We start from the raw sequence: 23,455 nt of genomic DNA on the forward strand, positions 1-23,455 counted from the left end.
CAACACCAGTACACTGGTGTAAGGAGGGTATAGCTTTGTCAAACGCAGTCAAGCTCAACCAAATATAAAACATGAAGGTCTCTTGCTGTCAATACCCCAGCTGTGCACTGCTTATATCCAGATGCATATTATTTTGCACTAATCCCTTGTCTGCCAAGCTCCATTTTTAAACTCCAAAGCCAATTTAATTCCGCTAGTGTGACGTGGTGAAGGATTGAAGCAAAGCCGGCAGTGCAGTTCCACTGTCAAAACATGCTTCATAGCCCAACACTATGGCCTGAGGTCGAAGAAAATGAACCTCATATCCAGTCAGTTTGTCATCAAGCATGGAAATGAAATTTCTTTTGCTTCCTCCATTCAACATCATTAATGTTGTCTAAGACTGAACGCAGCAATACAAAGTTTTCAATGCTTGAGCTTTTGTATTGCCTGCAATTCAAAATGAAAGAGGTAAAGATGTTACAACATTAATCATTATGCTTTGAGATGCATTGAACTAGAGGGGGGTTATTCTTTTGAAATCAGAGCGTTAGTCTCACCTAAGAGACCATTACTTCAGGATGGAGAAACCACGGGACGTTTTAGTGATTCATATATATATTAACTCAGAATAACAAAAGTAGTGCGCGCACATTTGGAGAATAACAATTGGGCTGAAACCATATGCACACTCAAAGGCAAGAGCATTCATTAAATTTGTCCCTTAATGGTACTATTACTTGTCTTTGCCCTACCAAGGGGACATATTTGCATTCACAATGCAGGTCTAACTCCACGGTGCCTCTAATTGCCTCTAAATTTAGCATGTTGGCTTGTCCAGGGTACACGGTAAGAAAGAGAAGGCAAGAACTAAACCATTACGGAGGGAGGGAGAAGTAAGGCAACATGAGGAGGAGGGTTTTGATCATGCGAAGGGCGTATTTCAATGTTCAAGGACATTTTTAGAAAAAAAAAAAAAAATGTGACACTGCATAGCAATGGCACTACCACAACAGACATTTAGAAACATCGTTTGTGGCATACAAAGAACAAATGCTGCTCCACTTAATGATGCTTGACATTCAAAATAAATGTTCATTTCAAGCGCAATTATGTTTAAGAGTCAGAAGTGAGGATGAAGGGTTTACAGATAGCTTTAATGTGAGCGCTGAATGGAAAGCACCTCCTGTGAGGCCAAAATCAACATCCTTCATGTCCTTGAGGATTTTGCTGTAATAGAATATAACTCTGCTTTACTTCTTCCTCTGGCATGATGAGCAAGAAAGAGGATTTCAAGGTTTTTCCATTCCCAAAATAATCTATTTTACATTCAGATTTGTCATTTAAATGAAAAAGTGCAGCTGGTTCAGTCTGAAAATCCCAAAGTATTGGCACCTAAATTTTCGACCGCCTAATGTATTGTGTTTATTTTCTATATGTACGGTCAAATGCAGCAGTACCTTGTGGCCAAATGAGTGGCTGCATACTTTTGACACTCTAGATCAATTTCTGCCGCTGCAGCTTAACTGGTACAGCAGAATGCGAACAACATCAAGGTCATGGCTTTGATTCTCAGGGAATGCATCCTGATAAAATGTATAGATACACAAAGTAACATCTGATTAAAGCATCTGCAAAATAAATAGAAGGTAAATGTAAATTCTGAGGTTCACTTTTGGAGAAATACAATACAATTCAAAAGTTTGGGATCTGTGCATTTTTTTTAATGTTTTAGAAAGAAGTCTATTATGCTCACCAAGGCTGCATTTATTTGATCAAACATACAGTAGAACAGCAATATTGTTAAATATTACAATTTAAAATAACTATTCTCTATTTCAATATATTTTTTAAAATGTAATTTATTCCTGTGATGGCAAAGCAGAAATTTCAACATCATTATTCCGGTCTTCAGTGTCACATAATCTTTCAGAAATCTTTTATATGGTGATTTGCTGCTCAAAAAACATTTTTTATTATTATCAATGTTGAAACAGTTGTTCAGGATTTTTTTTTTTTTATTAATTGAGAGTTAAAAAGAACAGCATTTATTTATTATAAATGTTTTTACTACCAGGTTTAATTAATATAATACGTCCTGGATAAATACAAGTATTAATTTATTAAAAACAAAAAAGTTCTTACTAAATCCCAAACTTTTGAGTGATAATGTATGTCAAGACAAAACTGTACCAGCAGGAAGAAAGAGACTGATCAGATGATCATTACACTAATTACTAAATAAGCTGAGGTGAGTTATCAGTTCTGGTTATAACTAAAATAAACAGAAAATGCTTTTATGAAAAATGAAATTTTATTCTATTTATTTTTTATAAAAACACAATTTGAAAAAGATCTCATCACCGAAAAGATAAGGAAAGCACAACCAGATTTAAGTTTCTGAATACTGAAAACACAATTTGTATTAAATACAGTGAATGCAATTAATGGCCCTATATGGTCTATTAATCCCAGATTTAAAGTTTTGCAAAATCATTCATCCTGGAAGAAGGAATCTAAATCCCCCATCTCCTCATGGGCCTGTTTAGTGTTTGCCTGAGATGGACGGGAAATGTTTGGTGGATTTTCTTGGCTTCTTTGTGACATCTCAACTTCTTTCTTGATGTCCCGGCCTCCACCCAGAAGCTTCTGACTCTCAGTGAAGTACTGGTTAGGATGATTAAGAGAAAACCCAGCATCCTCTACCTGTAACAAGCAAAAGAGTTTAGTAAGCAAATGACTATAGTTGCTTGCTTTTGAAATAATGTGCATTTGTTTTTAAGCCAAGTTTAAATAACCACATTGAACCTGGAACATTTAAAGGGTACACAGGGAAATTTAGGCTATTTAATCTCTCCTTTGTTTCAGCCTTGTTTATGGCAAAGCCTCTCACTGATGGATCCCTGAAAGCTGCACTGCATTCAGAGCGCTGCACAATCCATTTGTTTCTAAGTGCAGAGGATATGGCTGTTTAATTATGCTTCAATCACAGCACGCCCCTGATACTCCTCATGAATCAAAGTTTCAAACCCATCTCTCTGAATCGAGTGCACAGGGGTCCCTGCGGTAGTTAAGCTGCGGACAGAAAGATCCATTACACGGATCCATCTCAGAGTTAACACATTACAGTGGACTACTCTTGCCCAGCGACTCTGTGCCAAATGAAATATGCATAAACATGAAACAATCCCATCCGAGGCCTAGAGACGGATCAATCCGGTGGATGCGCAACAAGCTCTCCTCTTTCCAAAGTCCGCCTCTCTCAGCTCCCCTCCTCCTTTTCATTATTCTCTCTATTGTTTGATTTATTGCGGTTGTGTAAATATTTCATCAGAGAAGTATTACATTTTGACCTTTAAATAAATGCTGCCAGGGAGGGAGGAATGCAAGCTTCTATTTGTTATGTGTCACGGATGTGAAAGCGGAGGGCACATATGGCAGTGATTAAAGTCTCCTACGCTTGAGTACAACAAGCGTGTTTTTGCGGCTAAGAAGGTTGTGGCGTCGCGTATCAGATGTAGGGAAGGTGAGGTGGTGCGGACCCACTGATGCTCCAACAAGAATGTTTTATTGTGCCTGTTAACGTCAGAGGTTTCTTCATTCACCTACTCTAAAATATGAGTCATGAATTTCAGAGATGTGATTTTCATTGGGGTGGTGGGGGGGGGGCAGTTTATCTTTCAGATCCTGTTATTGCAGGCTGTTCATCAGGGAAGCCATCTTATTCATTTTCCCGCATCATAAGCCGTTCGCACTGTTTGGCTCGGGGCTATTAGTCATCAGCAATGACCCCAGTCCCGAGCGCCCCGGGGCCACGAGCTAAATGATGCCCTTGGACTGCAAAGGCGCTGCCGTTTCACCGGGAGCCATTAAAAGCCATTATATCCTATCAATGACACTTTGAGTGCATTACGGCATTAAAAGAGGGGTGGCGCAGACACAAACACTGTTATAAAGCTTTCTTATTGAGGGAATAAATCTAGACGTGCAAGAGATTAGAAATTTATACACGCGCTCTTTGATTTACTCATCTCGACGTTGAGCAAAAGCATCAACAACAAGCATGAACATCAGCAGATTCAAAGTGCTTGCAGAGATCTGTGTGAGACTTTTACTACACAGTGTTATTATTAATGAAAACTAAAACAGAAACAAAAATTCAGCTTTGCCATTACAGGAATAAATGAAAATGTTAAAATATATTAAAGGGATAGTTCACCCAAAAATGAAAATTTGATGTTTATCTGCTTACCCCCAGGGCATCCAAGATGGAGGTGACTTTCTTCAGTAGAACACAAATGATGATTTTTAACTCCAACCGTTGCCGTCTGTCGGTCGTATAATGCATGTCAATGGGAATTCCATCTATAAGAGTCAAAAAAAAAAACATGCACAGACAAATCCAAATTAAACCCCGCGGCTCGTGACGACACATTGATGTCCTAAGACATGAAACGATCGGTTTGTGCGAGAAACTGAACAGTATTTATATAATTTTTTTTAACCAACCAACTAGTTGGTGAGGTCTAAAAATCGCGCTCTGATGCCGGATAGTGGTGTATTAGAGGTAAAAAATGATATAAATACTGTTCAGTTTCTCGAACAAACCGATCGATTCATGTCTTAGGACATCAATGTGTCGTCAAGAGCCGCGGGGTTTAATTTGGATTTGTCTGTGCATGTATTTTTGACTCTTATAGATGGAATTCCCATTGACATGCATTATACGACTGACAGACGGCAATGGTTGGAGTTAAAAATCATCATTTGTATTCTACTGAAGAAACAAAGTCACCTACATCTTGGATGCCCTGGGGGTAAGCAGATAAACATCAAATTTTCATTTTTGGGTGAACTATCCCTTTAAAATAGAAAACAGTTACTTTAAATCATAATAGACCATTTGGGTGTTTGCAAACAGCGATGGCATTTTGTGGATGGAGCAGTAGTGGAAGCCACAGAATAAAAAGGTATTCGAGCTTTTACGCAAAAAGAGTTTATATCTCACAATTCTGAGAAGAAAAGTCAAAATTGCGGTATATAAGCTCGCAATTCTGACTTTTCCCCCCTCAGAATTGTGAAATAAACTCGCATTTGAAAGTTAAAGTCTAAATTAGGAGATATAAATGTTATATTTTTAAATGTTATCTATGTAAAATGCTATAGGCTTAAATATTATTTAATGCTGTAACTGTAGGGCTAATACATTATGCCCCCAATGAACTGCATATATGAATATCATCTTGATCTATTATTTACATTAAATTCATGCTTTAATAGTAGTCTAATCAATGCAATTTTCATCAGTCCATTCTGTTGCTTTCAACCATAAATTTCTGCGTTTAGCTTCAAAGAGAGTCTTTGATGATGGTATTCTATAAGAATGAAGATTATCTTTTTTTGCATTCCAATTCTGACATTCAAAGACAAGACATTTTTCTCTTATTCTGTGGATTTTGCCTGTTTTCCCACACTTTTTTTCTGCCACCACAATGCGCAGGTGCAAGAGACATAACTGTGATGTCAGCTCCCAAATAATCTATAATACTCTATATTCTATCTATAATATCTAGGAGTTAGAAAACTAAAATAAATAAATAAATGATCAATTAAAAACTACTGAAAATGAAACTAAAGTGAATAAATGAAACAAATTAAATAAACTATGAACTAAATTAGTGAAAAGTAAAAATTAGTATAAAAACCTATAAAATTGCTTTTGCTAGAAAGTGAGAAATGGCTTCATCAGGGCAGAGCTTGCCCGTTTAAAAACCATCTAGTAAACACACTGCCGACAAACATCTGAAAGGTTTACCAATCTCTCTCATATCCAAGACTGTCTCTTCACCCTCTTCATATTAACCTGTCACCTAGCAGATACCGTCTGTTTGCGTGGCGTTGGTGTGTGCACATTTTCATTCTCAACCTGACAGCTGGGCTGCTTTTTTAGCAGAGGGACAGGGCACAGGTGTCACATAGGTAATCTTGACTGACATGGCTCTGAAATATTTCTTTCTGCTCGGCAAAAAAATAAATAAAAATACAGAAAGGTTGCCGCCAGAGTCATATCCACCCCCTCCAATTTAAAAATAGGAAGAAATAAGAAGAAATCCATTAGATAACCATTTAAATAGAGCTGTAATCATTTGCTTTCTCAACCAGCTCTGACACACAAATCCAATGCTATTACGCCCCTGTCAAAAGAAAGCATATTGGAACTGCAAAGCCCAAAGTCCTATCTGAAATGGCAATCCAAATAGAAAAAGCAAAGATTCAGCACATTTATCACTTAAATTTTCCACTACCTTGAAAATATGACTATAATATTAGCCTTAAACATGCAGGGAAAATATTAATGACCTTGAATGGACAATGTTGATCTAGTCTTTACCAAAATGTTTTAGATGATAAAATTTGTACATGTATTGAAGTCATAACTCTTTGATGCATGATTTATTAAAATCAGGAAAAAAGGAGAGAGAGAGAATTACACATCTGTCCATTGCAGTAAAATACAACTGTAGATATTCCAGAGATACTTGGTGCATCACCACTTCCATCAGCCATGCTGAATTGATGTTATAAATACAGGAACACTATGACATAAAGGTCCCAAATGCCACTCTAAGCCCTCAAATGTCAAATGGGACACCCTACGGGATTATGGACTTCACTGACACAAACAGCGGTCGTCGCAAGTCTGCAAATTCACATCAAGCGCACCATTTGGGACAGAGCCAAAAAGGACAGTCATACAGAATTATGGCTAAGGATCAAATGTAATCACCCATGTGGCTCATAAATAAATAATAATAAAAAAAGGTCTGTCCATTGTAGTGGACACCACGTATCAGAGGGATAATGAACCTTGAAATCACTTTGCAAAACATTACAAATTAAGATTCTATTGGAGGTCAGATAATGGCAGATGTGACTACAATGGTCATGTTCTGTAAAGACTTTTCAGGGCTGTCCCTGAGCTGACAAAAGCAGGCCCAATTACAGCAGGCCAAAATGAAAAGCATCCTTACACTGTGTGTCAGCTCAAAGTACTTCTGGCAGGCCAGCTGATAGTGCATTCCCTTGACCAGCTCCAGAACCTGTGAAAAAAAAACCAGAGAGAGAGGAAAGTGGTGAGCGGTTGGGAGACCGCAAGTAATAGGAAGACAAATACGGGGAAAAAAAGTTGGCAAAGGCCAGAGTGATGATGAAAAAAAGGGTCCTAATTATTCATAATAATATTAATTTACATGTACGCTCCAAAAAGGTATCTGCTTACATTATTAAAGAAAATATTAAGAAATAAACACTTATTGGTTCCACACAACAGTGAAAAGCATCAGATGTCAAAAGCACCTTAAACTTGCCATTAACTTGCGTTTCATATCCAGAGAGTATCTAGATGTTTTTTAACTAAGATTTTTTTATTTACACCTTCATTCTAATGTGTCTCTAGCATGATTAGATAGAGGTCAGCAGAAAATGGAAAACGCCACTTACATATTGCACCGCAGATGTTATGTAAACCAAATTATTGATGGAGAACTCGAAATGCATTTTGCCATTCTGACAGATAAAAAATATATCTGGTCTAATGTGCTTCCATACTTTAGAAACATCCTCAAAGGAAACGAGCTGTGCGGCAAGCTTTATGCGTGCGCAGAATAGGCTATATCACTCCTATATATATTCATTATGGTTTAGTATTCTCTTCAGTTATACATTTAAGTAATTAAATTAATATAAGCGTGTGATTAGTCGACTAATGGCTTAAATGAACAACTAATAGTCAACTAAAAAATCTTTAGTCGAGGAAAGCCTGAGTAGTTTGATAACACAAATACATTAGTATTTATGGTTTGCTGAATGTGGTCAGAAACTGTGCATTAACCACTTCTGAATCCAATCACGAGTCTGGAGTCGCATTCACATCAGGCTTTTAATGTGGCCATGTGTCATCCAACCGTGCGACAAAGGGGGCCAAAATGCCAAATCAATATCTAAGCAGTCGTTGATGAGCAATAAAGATGAATAACACTTAACAATGCATTGTTCTATTTTTGCTGAGACAGCACACATTTATGAGGTTTCAGGTGAGAGACAGAGGCAAAATGCCATCAAAGAGATGGAGAAGTGGTTACAATATGCTTCTCTTTCCTTTTCTTTTTTGCTCAGACCTCCCCCTCAGGTGATGCTTTTAACACCATGTATTCCCTATAGAAAGTATGGCATTCCATCATGGCTAACATCAGCAAGAGCAGATATGCATAATACATGGATTTAAAGGTGAGAGACAACACCATCCAACACCTAACTCGAAGCTCGAGAGACGAACGCTACTGGGAAGCAATGGTAAAATATACAGTAAGACACCAACAAGGGGTTCAACGTATACTGTGAAAAACAAGATAAAATCACTGGTTTACATATTGCCTGCGGATAACATAGCCAAGAACAGCTAATAACATGCATTACACATTTACAACTGCACACTTTTACACTTGTAGCAATTTGTGTCTTAAAATATTTTTTTTAGGTAGCTAAAGATATTCTTTGCATGACAACATTTTCAGACTTTTAACTAATTTAAAATATCAGAATAAACATCATTTAAAAATAGAGCTTGTTACTAATTAGATTTAAAATGATTAATGAAAAGAATTAAAACAGTAAAACTCTGGAGAAATTGTGTTTTCCACATGGTTTTTCACTAAAATTGGCATCAATTTAACTCAATTCAATACATAATAATTAACAGCAACATTTTACATTTTAAACATTATAATATAAATGGCATATGGAGAATTTCTAGAACATTTCTTAGTGATGATGCAAATGAGTCGCTGAATAAGAGTTTTGAACTGGACAATATTTGTCCCAGATACAACAATTTGAAAATCTGGAATCTGAGGATGGGAAAAAAAAAAAAAAAAAAAAAATGCAGCTTCAAGTTCTGCATTTTGAGAAAATCGCCTTTAAAGTTGTCCAAATGAAGTCCTTAGCAATACATATCCACTCACAAAAATATATATATTTTTAAATATTTAATTTTTTGATATATTTACGTTAGGAAATTTACAAAATATCTCCATGGAACATGACAATAATTTTGACTCATACAATATATTGTTGGCTATTTCTACAAATGGTATGTAACATATTGTAACATTTTAACACTTCATTTGTGTGGTGTCAATGAAAGATCATGAAAGGATTTTCAATGGCCAAAAAAGCACATTAAATTTGCACATATTCATGATGTTGCTTAATTTGTTAATATAATGTGAATATTCAATTCATCGCCAATATATCATCCTACTACCTAGTAATGATCACGCTACAAATGCAATTCCTCTATGTAAACCTTGGAACTTGAAGCTGCATCGTACACACATTGACTTTGTTCTGACTGCTTTATCATACCCGTCACTTAGTAACTTAATGGCAAACAATCAAACAGCCACAACATAAGACTGTAATTTCAGAAGATTTTTAAGTATTAGGAGGTGGCATGAAAAATGTTGAGATTAAATCCATAACATGCATGCTACACATGAACTCTACATGTTCTCGCTGCTTCTTGCACTGTTTGAACTGTGAACCAAGCATGCAATCCTTTAATCTGCACTTCCCATGGTAGGAGCCACGCTGTGAAGAGCTCTGTGAGTGAGAGAGGTGAGCCGAGTTTTCTACAGTAGCTCTCCTCCAGACTGGAGTCTCGCCCTTTTGACTGTAATGTCACTTTGTCAATAGACAGGTTGACTGAGAAGGTTGACGTTCTGCATTTTAATCACCCTACTGCCCGGGCTTTTCACATTTTCTGAGGTGAGAGTCTCTGCAGCGAGAGTGCCACGTGCTGCGAGAGCTCCTGGGGTGAACATCAAGCTGTTGCTTCACACGCCCACAGGTCTAAGACTCTGAACACTGAGAGTGTATAAGGACACTGCTTGGGGTCTCCAATGAAATTATGAATTTAATTGGATTGGAAATGTGCTACCCTTGGGCTGGCATGTCGGACTGCATTAGGCAGCCATCAGCCATTTCCCTCAACTGCACGATGGGTGGTAGTGGATGAGCCATGTGAAACAAAAAAAAAAACCCCAGCACACCTTACACTGGGAACATGCTAACGATTCTCAAATAGCTAAGAATGATTTTCATGCACTATGCACTTTATATAATGAATTTCAAAATAATTATTTTTAGAAGCACATCCACATTGTGTTCAGTAACTATTATTGTAATAGTTTTCAGTTCTTCAAACGCATCCCCCCCCCCCCACCCCCACAAATAAATAAATGAATAAATAAATAAAGAAACAATGTAAAAATATAATAATTCTATTGTATTTATATGATATATTAAAGCTAGGGTATCACTTTGTTATACTGTTTGAAACTCTCTTCATAGCCTGACAGCAATCAATTATAGAAGTGGTCTAAATATTAAGACATGAACATTGTGGAAGTCTTAGAACCAGAAAAATGTTTATCCAATCATTGCATTCGGACCAAATGCAATGATACGATGTCGTACCTGCCTGTCAACATATGTATTTCCATACCTCAGATGCAGATTTATGCGTTGCTCTGGCAACACTATCAACTCCAAAATGAATCTGCAGCAGTCAGGTAAGACCTCTGTCAGTTGTTTACGTTCATTATTATTGTAATGTTTTGTGCTTTGAGACAATAATATTTAGGTAATTTAGGTAATTTAACTCGTCTCATGATGCTTTGCAGACTTCTGTGTGCATTCATGTGTTTTGAAGGAGGCATGGCTTTGAAGAGCGCTCTGAAGCAAATGCCTACCCAGCCTATAATTTTTCATAGCTACCTTCAGTCATATACACTATAAATCTTAAGAGTACAACCAGAGACAGTACACAACATTTGACTTCATGTATATATTCTTTTAAAGAGCCTTTTAACATGGAATTTAATGGCCTTATTAAAACCAGCCTGTTAATTACATTAGCGTCAAAGGATTATAACTCCATGAAAACATTACGGCGAGGCTGGTCCATCTCATTTCCTGGCCCGTTGCAGCTGCTTTAATGTGTGGGGAAAAAAGTCAGCTGAAATGACTTTTAAGAGTACTTTAAAGAACGCATCAAATCACTGGATACAGCAAAGGTCAAAGTAATCAACACAGAGAGCTGAAGCTGTCATTACACTGGAGAATCCAGAGCGTTATTTCTTTTTGTCATTAATATTCCAGAAGTACAGCAGATTCATTAATATTCCAAAAGTACTGCAGGATGGGGCTTTCAGGGATGCCTTGTTAAAAATGAATTGCACCATTTTTCTATGATTATTACACAATCGTATCATTTTAATTGTCAAGCTAATGTCCTTTCTACTCAATATATGGTAGATTTTGTTTGGTCTGTGGTTGTGTAGAGGTGAATATATGCAAATCATTTTAATGGATGCCAAATTACGTTTTAAAAAGCCCTTTACAATCTCAATGACACTTCGCTTAAAACAGACCCCCCCTTAACCAAGTGGACACCTCTCTATCTTCGCACATTGTGCTGAGCCTGCTCAAGTGTGTGTTTTAGTCGTCGGACAAACCTGATTGATCCCACTAGGGGAGATTTTATAGGACTGCAACTTCTGTTTCAGTAGCTCAGGGTCGCTGTGGCGGAATGGACAACCTGTGAGGAAGAAGGCGAAGAGAAGGAGAACATGGGTTTACAAGCATCACAAACAGTCCAAACCAATATGTTCTACCGGACAGTAGAAACACGACCCATATGTTTTTTTGTGCCCTTGAAGGCCACTGCAGGATGGGGGTATTACTTGTGGGGTTGTTTCCAAAAAAAGGGATCTAAACCTAACTAAGTGCCCTTTCACAAAGCCATAAGTGAAGGGTCCATACTGTATGATGGTTCAAATAAGTATTTTTGAAATTATATATATATATATATATATATATATATATATATATATATATATATATATATATATATATATATATATTATATATATATAAAAAAAAGAAGTATATTTGAAATAGAAATCTTTTGTAAATGACAAATGTTTAATGTTTTCACTGTCACATTTGATCAATTTAATGCATCCTTGCTGAATAAAAATATTAGCATCTTTCTCTATATATACACATATACATACACAAATATATACACAGAAGGAACATTTGAGTTTAATTGAGTTACATAATTAATAGGGGTGTGACGAGACAGGTATCTCACGAGACGAGACGAGACGAGACGAGACGAGACTCAAGATTGAGTTCACGAGACGAGACAAGATTTTTACACACACCGAAATCCTCAATGGCGAAATACATGACTAGAAAAAATATTCTGCAGGTGTATTTGATATGTTTTAACTAATCATCTTGTAATGAATGTCATTTCAGTTCTACTGAGTATAAATTATCATATGCAGTAAAAGACAACAATACTCAAGTACTGTAAAAGGTTTTGCTACTAACTCAACTGACTGACTTCTCTTCTGTATGATTTCTTCAGACCTTACTGTACATGATTTATGAGCTTCTACAACTTTTGACCTACTGACTGAACTCCTTTCCACAAACTGATCATAGAAATACAAACAGTATAAATAAAAATGATAACACTTTACAATAAGGTCTCATTTTTTAACATTAATTAACCAACATCAACTAACAATGACCAATATACGTGCTACAGTATTTATTAATCTTTGTTTATGTTAGTTAATAAAAATAGTCATTCATTGTTAGTTCATGATAGTTCACAGTGCAGTAACTAATGTTAACAAATGAAACCTTATTGTTTGTGCATAATAAGATTAAGAGAAACTGTTATTCATTTTTATGGTAACACTTTACAATAAGTGCAACCATAATCGCACTCTCTCAATATTCAAAGTGTAAATAAGACCAAATTTTTCTTTGATACAGAGCTAAGAGATGGTTACAACTAAACTGCCCAGCCTAAAATAGCTTTCATATTGAGAGATATTTGTGTAAGACTGATTCCGGAGTGCCCGGACCAAGAAAGGGCTACTCTTTGAGAAAACAAAAGGAAATTAACATTTGAACTCTCTCTTGCAAAATTAGCATCCCCACCCGAGATGCAATCACACCTCAGCATTGCCTTAATCTACATTTCCCTTCCATGTCTCATCTACATGGAAGTAAACCAAAGGTATTAAAGATTTTAAGAGTTTAGGGATACTTTGGTTGCAACCATGGGTGTGCCTCTTTCCCAGGGTCTTTCATCTAAATTACCTCCTGTTCCACAGCAAGGTGCGAACCGCCGAGGTCTGTGACCCTAGTCAATGCAAATTCTGATTGTAAGTTCATGCCCCACATTGGGGGACGTTTTGTCTTGGTCTGAGTATTTAAGGAAATGTTGCAAAAGGCTCGGGGCGACCCTGTGTCCAGGACACTCAGCAATGTGTATTTTTATAATGTCAGGTATGCATCTTACTCTGTTTCTGAGAATTTAATGTTTTGTATTGATCATCTTTGAATTGATTATGTAATTGGCACAATACATTTACCTGACTAATAAACTGTCACATTTGATTTTATTCTGACTTACTCTGAAATTATTGACTTCAGAAGATTACGATGTATCCATTGTTACCGCAAATCTGCGTCAGGTTAGTAACGGACTAAAGTCCAGTTTTGAGTGGAGCATTGGGGCACACCAACTGTGATTGTAGAGCTCCGACTAACGCTTGGCATTAGTTCAAGTGTACTTAGACTGTAAAGGCTAAAGGGAATTTCCGTTTAGGACAACAAAATGTTGATCGACCAACCTAAATAGAGTGAGCCTTACCTCTGTTTATTGTAATGTTACTCTAGCTAAGTGTACATGGGAAACCATGGCATAACCAAACCAAAGCTACTGTAAGAGAAGTAATATTGGTCAGCTTATCTGTAGTAGTGGTTATGACCTCTGACTAGAGTTAGTGTTACTTTAATTCAAGTGTATACAGATCTATGGGGGACTAAAACAAATACTTTTAGATAGAGCAAGCATGAAAGCGGCCTTCTAAACAGTATAGTCAATTACCTCTGTCTAGTGACCAAGACTGGCGAGTTTGTGATCGTGGGCCCGCATAATTAATGAATGGCCAGTGCGAGGACCCTGTGCAACACTGAGAACCGAATGAACGAGTACAATAAGAGTAAAGAGTTAAATAGAATATTCAAATGTAAAGCCAAATTATTATACAAATGACCAATAATCAATTGACATTCTAAACTAAATTTGAGGCCATAACATGGAGTCAGATAAAAGATTTTTTAATTTGGAATTAAACTACTTTGCCACGCTGAAAAGACCGAACACGCAAGAAACCTTCCCCGTCCTGTGGGAAACCTCTGTTGGGCCGACTGGGCGGGCCTTACATTTGCATTCATCAGGGAGCCGCTTTCAAAATGCGGGGTATTGAATTCGCGTTTGAACGTGCCGTCGCGTTTACTTTCACTTCCGCGATCACATGTACTCTTTAAATATGGAGCGGCGGCGACCGTTATCCAACTGAATTAAATGTTTTTTATTAAAAAACAAAGCAAAATGACAGTGGAGGCGTAATGTAAACGTAGCGGTGGCATATTTTTTCCTAATCATCCTAACACTCTGTCATGGCTCTGTCGTGACACGAGATCTCGTCACACCCCTAATAATTAAACATGTCACGTTTTTGTCATTTTTAAACATGACATGGAAGTTCACAAGTTGAAATAAGACAATATTTGGCATTAAAAAAGGACAAAATTCAAGCAGTCTTAACAGCTATAAACATTTTTTTTGTTACAAACAAAAAATTTTATGCTATGTTATCAATGCAACATTTCACTTTTAAACAGTGCCAGTAATATAGCTTTGTGACGGTGTACTGACCCCGCACATATCAGACATTAATGCCCTCCTCCATTTGGCATACTCAGTTTTAAGCTCTCTGGCCTTCAACAGAACAGTGATGCTCAATTTCGAATAGATTTCACCTATCATGTGCATTGCGAAAAGCAGGTGTTATCAATTAGACAGAGTGGACTTGGTATGTTTTTTATAAGTAATTCAAGACCACCTGCGTACTAAACAGTCTTTTAATTCTCTTCGCTACAGAACTAAACACTGGCCTCGGGGGGCCGATCGCATATAAAACCAACAGTCTGGCTCAGTATGACTCACCATGGTAGTCGCCTTGGCTGGGTGGGTTTGACAAAATCACCTTCATGCAACTGTAGGGGGTGTAGTCAGTGCGCTTGCCTTCCTTCCCAAACATGTGGCGGACGCTGTAGGCATATGCTTTATCAAACTGCAGAGCAAGACAAAGACGAGAGAGAAAGAGAGAGACTGTGAGTTTGAGGGAGAGGACAGTAAAGCGTGCGAGAAGAGGGGTAGGAATGGTGGGGAGGTTGTGGGTGAAACTAAGACATTGTCGTACATCAAGTGGGTTGTGGCAGGGCGTTTTCCGCTATGAAATATAGAGCTATTAGCAGGGACCTGCTGTAGCAGTGTCGCCAAACCGCAGACAGCTGTGACTGGATTATGGATAATGTGGCTGCTCCCTCTCTCTCCCCTCCCCCATCTCTATTTCACTCTCTACACACAAATCTCAGGTCTCTGAGGCATCGCCATCAAACCAAATAAAAAAATTAACACATGCAAAGGAAAGCCATTCTGTTGAATAGCTACAACATCAAGCACAAATAAAAATAACAGTAAAATGTTTACAGAGCAATGGAATTATAATATTTATAACAACATACTAATGTGCAATTTTCAATATATACATCTTTTATTACAAATACACTACCGTTCAAATGTTTGGGTCAGGAAGCATTTTTTTTTTTTTTTTGGCTGAATTTATTTAATACAATAAAAATAGTAGTATCATATTATATATACACATTATGACAATTATAACATAACAATGAGTGAAAATGAATAATAAAAAAAATTATTGTCTTTGTTTTGTTCCTCTTTTGACAGCAGCACTCAAGGTGCATCAACTCCACAAGTGTCAAACCTGATGAAAATGTTCCATGATCTAAAGAGCATCTCGAATGTCAATGGAAGAAAATCTGACTGTCTGTGCAGTCACATGATCAATGTCACAAATTTGCTTATTTGATTAGTGACCTAACAATGCATAACCCTTAAACTTTATTTTTCAGGTTTAAATCAGATTTTGAGCCACAGATTTTCAATGTGGAAATATTTTTGTTTGCACAGAGCATAGGTAGGACAAGGAAGTGCAGCTATTATCATACAAATTAAAAGTGACATGAAATCTCCTTTGAGCATTACTGGGTCTTATTTGTGCTTTGCGCAGCTCTTTCTGTGCGAAAGCTGCTGTGTACATCACTGTCCACCTTGAGAAATATGGCGTATGCTTAGGAAACCATTACACTGTTTGCATTTGATGAGGGTCAGTGCATTCAATCTCAGGGCTGAACTCAATACACCAATCATGTACACTCTGGTAACTATCCAAAAGGGTAAACTAGACTCCCGAGCTGGTTATGTCTCAGCTTAGAGAGGGGGAGAGATAGAGAGAAAAAGAGCAAAGGGGGAGACAAAGAGAGAGAGCAAGTAATAATTATCCACAGCACTCAGATGCCATAAAACCTGTGAACTTGACAAGGTGACTATCTACAAGGCTGCAATTAAACAGGCCATAAAATCAACTTACCATATCACAAATTAATGACATGATGGGTCTTTAGATTGAGGCAGCCCCTTCCGTTTTGATATCTTATCCGTATCCCACAACTCTTCTTGTGATCTATTTTGTCCAAATGAAATTTGTTTTTAACCTGTGAATTTTGTCTTCGTTGACTGAGATCCCAGCCAGGTTTACCTTTCAATCTCACTACAGTCTGAGCCATGCTTGCTCTGCTCTCAATGTGAGCTCTAAATCTAATCTGCTTTTACAGAACAAAAATATTCACCATTTGCACTTAAAGTCAAACAGTAAATTACCTATACATATCTTTTACTTTATAAAATAAATAAATAAAAAAAATAAATCGATGTAAATTGCTGTTTGAAACCTGCTTTACTTATATAATGTGACGTATTTTTGAGTGAAACTTATCTGTCGGGAATGGATTTAGATGGTGAAAAGTGGCTGTTATGTCAGGGGAAAAAAAATATATATATATATTGTACCTTTATGGGTAAAATAGCTCGTCACTGGGGCAGTACCCTTAAAGAGCTCCCCCGGAGCTCGCGCTTGCCTTGAACAGCATAAACACAGTTCACACAGCTAATATAACACTCAAAATGGATCTTTACAAGATGTTCGTCATGCATGCTGCTTGCATACATCGGATCATGTAAGTATAGTATTTATTTGGATGTATTACATTTGATTCTGAATGAGTTTGATAGTGCTCAGTGGCTAAAGCATTACACACTGTTGGAGAGATTTATAAAGAATGAAGTTGTGTTTATGCATTATACAGACTGCAAGTGTTTAAAAATGAAAATAGCGACGGCTCTTGTCTCCGTGAATACAGTAATAAATGATGGTAACTTTAACCACATTTAACAGTACATTAGCAACATGCTAACAAAACATTTAGAAAGACAATTCACAAATATCACTAAAAATATCACGATATCATGGATCATGTCAGTTATTATTGCTCCATCTGCCATTTTTCGCTATTGTCCTTGCTTGCTTACCTAGTCTGATGATTCAGCTGTGCACATCCAGATGTTTTGCCCTTGTCTAATGGCTTGATCATGGGCTGGCATATGCAAATATTGGGGGCGTACACCCCGACTGTTACGTAACAGTCGGTGTTATGTTGCAATTCGCCTGTTCTTCTGAGGTCTTTTAAACAAATGAGATTTATATAAGGAGGAGGAAACAATGGCGTTTGAAACTCAGTGTATGTCTTTTCCATGTACTGAACTCTTGTTATTCAACTATGCCAATATAAATTCAATATTTAATTCTAGGGCACCTTTAATGGAGCAGTTGTGCGATAATCAATATAAAAATGTATCCATGACAATCAAAGAAAACATACTTGGTAACTAAAGGTGTGAATCTTCACTTGCCTCACGATTTGATTATGATTCAGAGGGCAACGATTATAAAGCGATTCTCAATGCCTCACGATGCATCTTTTCCTCCAACTCTTTTATAAATAATTATTATATTAATAATCAATATAGATCTTTTTGTTATTTTATCTTTGTTGTTACATAAGAACAAAGATGCAAATATCAAACAGAACTAATACAATATAAGAAATTTAACAGTGCTTTACATTTTCATTTTACATCTATTTAACAGAAGTTTCAAGTAAGAAAACATACAGAAATTGAATAATCAAATGTAAAAATAGTCACTGCATAGTCTTTTATAAAAGATACAAAAGTTATTAAGTCAAGACCAGTGATTCCCTCTTTTCTTTTGTTGTTTGATTAACATTAATGACGCAGACCTAAAGCACGGATCTAATATAATGTTACACATCAGATCCCCCTAGCTGTTTACATTTAAGACATGACCAACTATGTTTACGTGAATACTCGTCAAAGACAGATATTTTGAAATAATTCTGTGTGTATCTGACCATTCAAGTGCAATACAGCACTAAAGAGAACCGAATTCGGGATTGCATGTTGTTTGCGAGATGGGGCTTCCTGTGCGTGCGCTTCGGGTGTGTTTCAGTTAGCGCGGATAAAGCATTGAGATCTATTCCATGGCTTATTGCGCTTAACCGTTTAACATCAAGAACGTCCCGCACTTTATTTCTTCATTGATGCATGTCCAAACGGAAGCAAGTGCTTTGTTTATGAAAGACAACTCGTGATCAGGTGCGTTAATAATAATAGAGACATACAATACATGCAGAGTGGGGGGACCAGGATTGAGAACCACTGTCCTAAGTGATGTTAGTGGAAAGGTTGTATTGAACTATGCATTAAGAAAGTAAATGGGGTCAGATTTGTTTTCATGCTGACTTTAAACATTCACACGCTGGAAGACAAAACAATCATCGTATAGGGTTCCCCGCCTCACAGAACTCTGGTGATGACTCCTACTTACAGTAAACACTGTCAAGCAGTAAACTGCAGACAGTCACTGCTGTTGGCTGCACCATCAGCTCATTAGAATGCAACTAATTACTGTATTTATGTCAACCACCTCTCCTTTAATGTATGCAAATGCACATCTGAGCCATTTCATATCCGTTCCAAAGTAAACCTGGAGAAAAATCTGTACCAAAATAATGAGTTAATCAGTCATCATTTGCTGCAGATTATAAAACAGGCTCCTGCAGTGACCTGTTCCTCAATGGTTTCAGCCTCGTCTCATTCCAGATGTTTTCTGAAATTGACTGCTACATTTTTATACTTGAAAGCTCCATTGCTTCATAATGCTGTTCACTGAATGCAACAGGAAGAGGAATTTGAAATGCTTCTGTCCTGCATTTTCTTGCTAATTATCATTTGATTCCTCTGTGAAAACAACAAAATATTAATTAAATATACAGTGCATAGCATAAATGAGTACACCCCTCTGAACAAATACAAAATATGTATTTTCTTTATGATCACTAATACAATTCATGGAAAGATGGCAAAACTAATATGTATTAAACATATACATAATAAAAACTCAGAAAAATATGTCATTAACAGCCATAAAATAAGTAAATGATCCAATTTTGTTTAAATGAAGGATTGCAGAAATGAGTACACCCTAGATTTAATTCAACAAATATATAATATTCTAGCACTTAGTATGCCCTCCATAATTTTGAATATACTGCCCTGACCCTTCTTGGCACGGAGTGTACAAGTTCATGACAAATTGTCACATCTGTCCTGTTTAACTCATGGATGATGAGCTCCTTGAATACCTTGATCTTTAATGGGGAGTGTTGCTCAACTCGTCTCTACAGAATCCCCCACAGACACTCAAGAGTGTTAAGATTGAGTGCAATACATGTCCACAGAAGGTTTTTCACCTTGGGAGAATGCATATCCTCATTGTCATGTTGAAAAAAATGCCCAACAATGCAGGGAATGAGGAAAGGGTAACATCTTCGGTTTCAAGTTTGTGTATTAAATTACACAGTGGTGTGGGAATTCATGACAGCATTGATAAAGCACAACTCCCTCACACCTTCAGCACTCATACATTCCTATATAAGAGCTTTACTACCACTGAACTTTACTGTGGGAACCAGGCACTTCTCACTGTACTCCTCCTTTAGCAACACCATAACATTTTGGATGCTGTTATATCCGAAATGATTGATTTGGTCTCATGAGACCAGAGTACTGATTCCCAGAATCTATATTTTGTAAATATGGGCTTTGGAAATGGCTAACTGACTTTATTGTGCTTTGGCTACAGTAGGTAGTTCCAGTGAGAACAACAACCATGCATGTCATTTTTGCAGGCTGCATCTTACTCTGTGAGATAAACAGTGACTCTTTTCATAGCTTTTGCTGGCTCTGAGACACTCGCTTGGTATTTCTCCTGCTCTTTGTCTAACAAAAAGATCCCTCATCACTAAATGAAAGCTTAAAATGAAGGCCTGATTATTTCAGGGGCCTTGTCACAAGTCCATATGTTGCTATATTTTGCTAGATTGTCTGTGCAACAGAAACAGTAGAGTAAAAATGCAGCAAACAGTCCCTCGTGCAAGCAAACCGCGTCAAACTGCACCTCGAAGTTTGAACGCAACAACGTCCAAAAAGTGCTAACTCCAGGACCTCAAGCGGCAAACGGGAACACTCGATGATAACTTGATGTTCACAACAGAGCCCGATCGAGTGCACAGCAGACCGCAAACGGCAAGCGGGAAAACTCGACATAGAGACGCAGACATTCTGTCCATAGCATCCACACTGCAAACAACACCAGGCAGGCAGGCCGGCGGGTTCAGATGAAACACCCAACAAGCGGCATAGTGGGGCACACCACCTCTGCACACCAGCGGGAATCATAAAATGAATTGTCCAGTTAAAGTCCAGGTGAAGTGTGTAAGATATAAAAACACATTTTAACAGGACAAAACAGACAAACAGCCCGTCACAACACGTAATGTAAACGTATTATAAATACAAAAGGTTCAGGTAAATATTTCATTGTACCTCTCACATTGAAATGTATTAAGTCAATCTAAAACTGTAAAGCTACTGACTATGTACATCAATAATTATTATTTTGGTTGATCCAAAAAAATTTTAATTTTTAATTACAATTTACAAAATATATTATTAATAGTGTAAGTAAACATATTTTGATTTTGTAAAATAGTCAAGTTAAAAAAACAAAACAAAACAAAAAACTAGAAGTATGTTTGTTGTCTAACACTATTTTTCAGTTTTCCCACACCTCCACACAATCCTGGATATGGTCATAAAGGCACTGAGTTATTGCTGCCATTTTTCTACAGTCGATCAGCACCTAAAAAATGAACTGGCCAAACAAAAGGAGTTTAAGCACTTTGTGAGAAAAGGCTAGTAAAACTCAATTTAAGCTGCGATAGTCCACCCACTGTATTGAAGAGCTCAGGAGATTGTCGAGTAGGTGATTATATTAAAAAAATACAGTCTGGAAAAGCTGCTAAAACACTGCTCACTGAATTCATATTGTGTCCTGTGGGACTACAGATAACATCACAGGAAATCTCTCTCTTTTTGGCACAAGCACACAGATGTATGTGCCCCAGACAGACACAGGATTTTAGTATGACCAAAGGCAAGGCGGTTCTTTGTGACTGTAGTAAAAGTCCATGTTAAATTGATGCCATTGATGCCAAAGAGTGGCAAGAATGATAAAAGATACTGACTTGCTAATATGAGATAATCCGTGAAAATGTATCACAGTGATGACAACAGTGAAAAATGTACATAAACCTATTGAAGTCCAAAATAACTGCTCAGGGTGATACAATCAGAATTTCATATCTCTGACAAAAAGCAATGCTTTATATTCTTAAGAAATAGAGTGTGGAAAGGAGTGAAAACCACTACAATTTCTTAAGATTGCTCTATAAAAGGAACAGGAAGACAAAATGTGAGTTCAAAAGATGGATGTCTCGGCAGAAGCATTAGGCACAAACCCAGATGAAAAGAGAGGTTGGGACTAGCTCTGAATCTCAATGACAATCATGGCTAAAGTGCCATAGATATACTATTGCTGTACTTAACATACACTTGACAATTAAAGTGCACAATTGCAATTGTTTTGCTGTCCCATACAATTGTTGTTTGTCTTATTGTATGATACCGTGTGTGAGTGTGTGTGTTTCTGTTGAGCTTATGAATGTTATGGCCAATCAGAGGCGTTTAGATTAGTCATTGCTGAAAAAGCTGGGGTTTTGTTCAGTGCGTGCACAGTGAATTCTGCACTCACAAATTTTCTCATTATAAAAAACAAAGCCCAGATCCAATACAAGCAAGAGATTCATTCTGCAGTGTAGACAGCTTCAGTGATTATAATGGTAGTTTTTACATGAGTGCATAATTAGCGCTAAAGTTATAAATGCTTCAGTGATGAGAACTGTTCTGTGCTCAGTTTATGTATATAATTTATTACCATTTTGAATAACCATTTTGTTTTTAAATGCAACTAAAATGGGTGTCCAATCGTGCTCCAGTTGGGCCACATGGTTCTTGGCTTGTTTTATCTGTATAGCCAGAATATGAAATGCTGCTTTCACAAACACATGAGTCAACATTAATAATTCATTAAATATCAAAAGCAGTAATCAACAATAACCCATTTTTGTAGCCCTACCATTTAAAATATATATATAAATATATATATAAAAAAATCTTACTGCTCCCAAACTTTTCAACAGTATCAAGGCCTGTGATCTCTTGCAGGGAAAGAAAAGAATAACATCCTAACCAATAACTGTCCTTTAATGCATGCATAATTATGTGTCTTCACAGTTCCTGTCCTGCATGTTCCTCTGTTACTCAATGGCTTTTTTCTGTGTCAATTAGCGCTGTTAAAGTTATTGTTGCACGTGCAGAGTTGGCTGAGTAAACAGCATGAACAGTTAGGGGCCTGAGTGATTGAGGGGGTCTGGTTTTCTCCATACAGCGTGCGGCAGGAGTTGCGGGTCCCTTGGGGGCCCAGCACTCTAATTAAACAGGCAGCTGTTGGGGGGGGGGGGGTGGGGGGTTTCAGACAACCAGACCGGTAAACAACACAGCCATTTTTGTCACTATCACAGTTCCTTGTAGAGCAGTTGCCTTTTTGACACTAGGAAGGGGAATCAAATTTTTTCCATAAATTATGCTCCTCAGTCTCCCTGAGGGAAACATTAAGAGACGGAGGTGAGGAAAAGAATGTGAGAACATAAAGAGGCACAGAGACAGGTTTGAGAAAGATTCTCATTATTCCTTAAAAAAAAAACACCTCGATGCAAACCACAATCTGAGAGTCAATGATACCTGTGGCCACAGGATTTCTTGTGTTTTATTATTACAATAAACAGGTTTAACTCA

At 37.2% G+C, this 23,455-nt stretch overlaps 1 protein-coding gene across 1 annotated transcript in view; it reads right to left on the bottom strand.

Moving 5' to 3' along the window:
* Positions 1-2,274: 2,274 nt before the first annotated feature.
* Positions 2,275-23,455, bottom strand: part of prim2 (DNA primase subunit 2) — a 66,059-nt gene continuing 44,878 nt past the window's right edge. Inside the window, exons 11-14 of the mRNA XM_048204791.1 lie at positions 15,143-15,269; positions 11,556-11,638; positions 7,011-7,079; positions 2,275-2,685 (exon numbers count right to left, since the gene is read on the bottom strand). Of these exons, the coding sequence (XP_048060748.1) occupies positions 2,473-2,685; positions 7,011-7,079; positions 11,556-11,638; positions 15,143-15,269 (492 nt within the window). The 3' untranslated portion in view covers positions 2,275-2,472. The remainder of the gene's footprint in view (positions 2,686-7,010; positions 7,080-11,555; positions 11,639-15,142; positions 15,270-23,455) is intronic.

Source organism: Megalobrama amblycephala, linkage group LG10 (genome assembly GCF_018812025.1).
Source record: "Megalobrama amblycephala isolate DHTTF-2021 linkage group LG10, ASM1881202v1, whole genome shotgun sequence".
Classification (NCBI taxonomy): domain Eukaryota; kingdom Metazoa; phylum Chordata; class Actinopteri; order Cypriniformes; family Xenocyprididae; genus Megalobrama; species Megalobrama amblycephala.